Here is a 1,733-nt window from a genome sequence, read left to right on the forward strand (position 1 = left end):
AATAAAAGCATCCATGACTATGACAGATGAAAATAAAATGAACGTCATTGGAATCAGTTATTTTTTCCCCACTGAGGTATAAAATCTATATAGAAATTTGATACTATACTATAACTAATTGTACTTCTCATAGTTCTGTTTTAATTTTGTTTAAACCCTGTTTAGTATAGTTTTTTAATGTAAAAATGTTGTTTTCATGATTCTGTATCTGGTTTCAGTTCTTTTTCATTTGCTTTTATGTCAGTGTTTAATATACTGGCTACCAGTTCTAATCAGGAAAAAAGTCTTGGTAATCTCTTCATTGACAGCACACTCAGCAGAAATTACTGATGTGCAAGCAAACCATAAAAGGTGCAGCTCTCCAGAAAGCACATTTTGTTGACTGTTTCACTGTCTGAATATTCTTTTCCATGATTCTTGATGAAAGACTCTTTCAATCTTGTAAACATCAGTGTGCACAGTCTCACTACTATGCAGTTTCACATCCTTGGACAGGAAGGCTGGTTCACAGCTAGTGAAAAGCTAGAGGAGTCTGAGTTTTAATGGCTGATAAATCTTACATCCCACAGAGGAGGAAAGCACTTTTCCTTTTTTGCTACTTAAGAATGTGGCAGAGACGTATGCTGAGGTAGCCCAGTCAATCCTTATTTTTTTCTTTTTTTAAAAATTTGGTCTCAGAATATTTCTGGAAGGATAACATTTCGAAGAAGCCACTGCTGGGACTGGCTTCCACTGCAGTCTCTAATGCTGGGCACCTGGCTGTCCTCTTCCATTGCTTTATCCAGGCACTGATTGCTGTTCACATGCTGCAGGGTTAATTTCACTGGGTCATAGTCCCAGAGCTGGTTGCCTTTTAGGTGATGGCACTTGAGCATGGTAACTGGGCCATTAAGTTTGGAAACATCTAAGCAAAGGTCATCTGTTCTAATTTCTTTATTGGCAGTATAAGAGAAAACCTGATTGCCTCCCATACCATGACAATTAAAAATTCCAACTTTTTCATTCTCTTTTCTAGCCATGTTATCTAGACACTGATTTGTTTCCACATTTCGTATCTCTCCCAATGAAAAATAGTGACGTGGAATTTGAGAATCAGGGTAAATATTCTCTAGGTACCAAGAAAAAGGTTTGCATTGTAGTTTGTGTCTTAGACCAAGTCTTGATGATATATCCCCATAATCTACCTTTGTAACACCTGGAGAAATTATATAGAAGAAATTCTTGAGTTCATCCATCCATACTTCTGCAAGTCATCTGTTATTTTTATTGATAATTTGCCCTGTGCCTCCTGGAAATGTGTATGGGGTAGCCTTCCAAAACACATGTCCAACATGTTTGATGCCTAAGGCTTTGGATATCCCCTGAATGACAGCTGCCTTAAAGGCTGCTCCATTATCACTCTGCAGACTTTGAGGCAACCCAAATCGTGGGATTATTTCCTGTAATAATACCTTGACTACCTCTCCTGCTTGTTCAGTTCAGGAGGGGTAGGCTTCAGTCCATCCAGTAGAAGTATCTATCATAACCAATAAATATTGAAATCCATTACTCTTAGGCATATTGGTAAAATCAAGTTGCCAGTCTTCCCCAGGGAACTGTCCCATCCTTTGTAATCCTGGGGGCTTTTTGGCAGAATTAAGTGGATTATTTCTTTGGCATGTTTCACAGGCTTTGACTATTTGGTGGATAGTCTTTGAAAGATCCTTTCCTTCAAATATCTCTCGGGTTAATTT

General features: G+C 38.1%; 1 protein-coding gene across 1 annotated transcript; it reads right to left on the bottom strand.

Annotated features, from left to right (window-relative positions):
- Positions 1–200: 200 nt before the first annotated feature.
- On the bottom strand, positions 201–1,341 carry LOC125610876 (polypeptide N-acetylgalactosaminyltransferase 1-like). Its single transcript, XM_048783987.1, has one exon. It carries the CDS (start codon positions 1,233–1,235, stop codon positions 675–677), a length of 561 nt encoding a protein of 186 aa, XP_048639944.1. The 5' UTR covers positions 1,236–1,341; the 3' UTR covers positions 201–674.
- Between the last annotated feature and the right edge of the window lie 392 nt (positions 1,342–1,733).

Source organism: Marmota marmota, unplaced genomic scaffold (assembly GCF_001458135.2).
Source record: "Marmota marmota marmota unplaced genomic scaffold, marMar, whole genome shotgun sequence".
Lineage (NCBI taxonomy): Eukaryota > Metazoa > Chordata > Mammalia > Rodentia > Sciuridae > Marmota > Marmota marmota.

What these genes read in the sequence shown, in the direction of transcription:
- LOC125610876 (XM_048783987.1), bottom strand. Translation starts at nt 1,235, where the DNA reads ATGGATGAACTCAAGAATTTCTTCTATATAATTTCTCCAGGTGTTACA.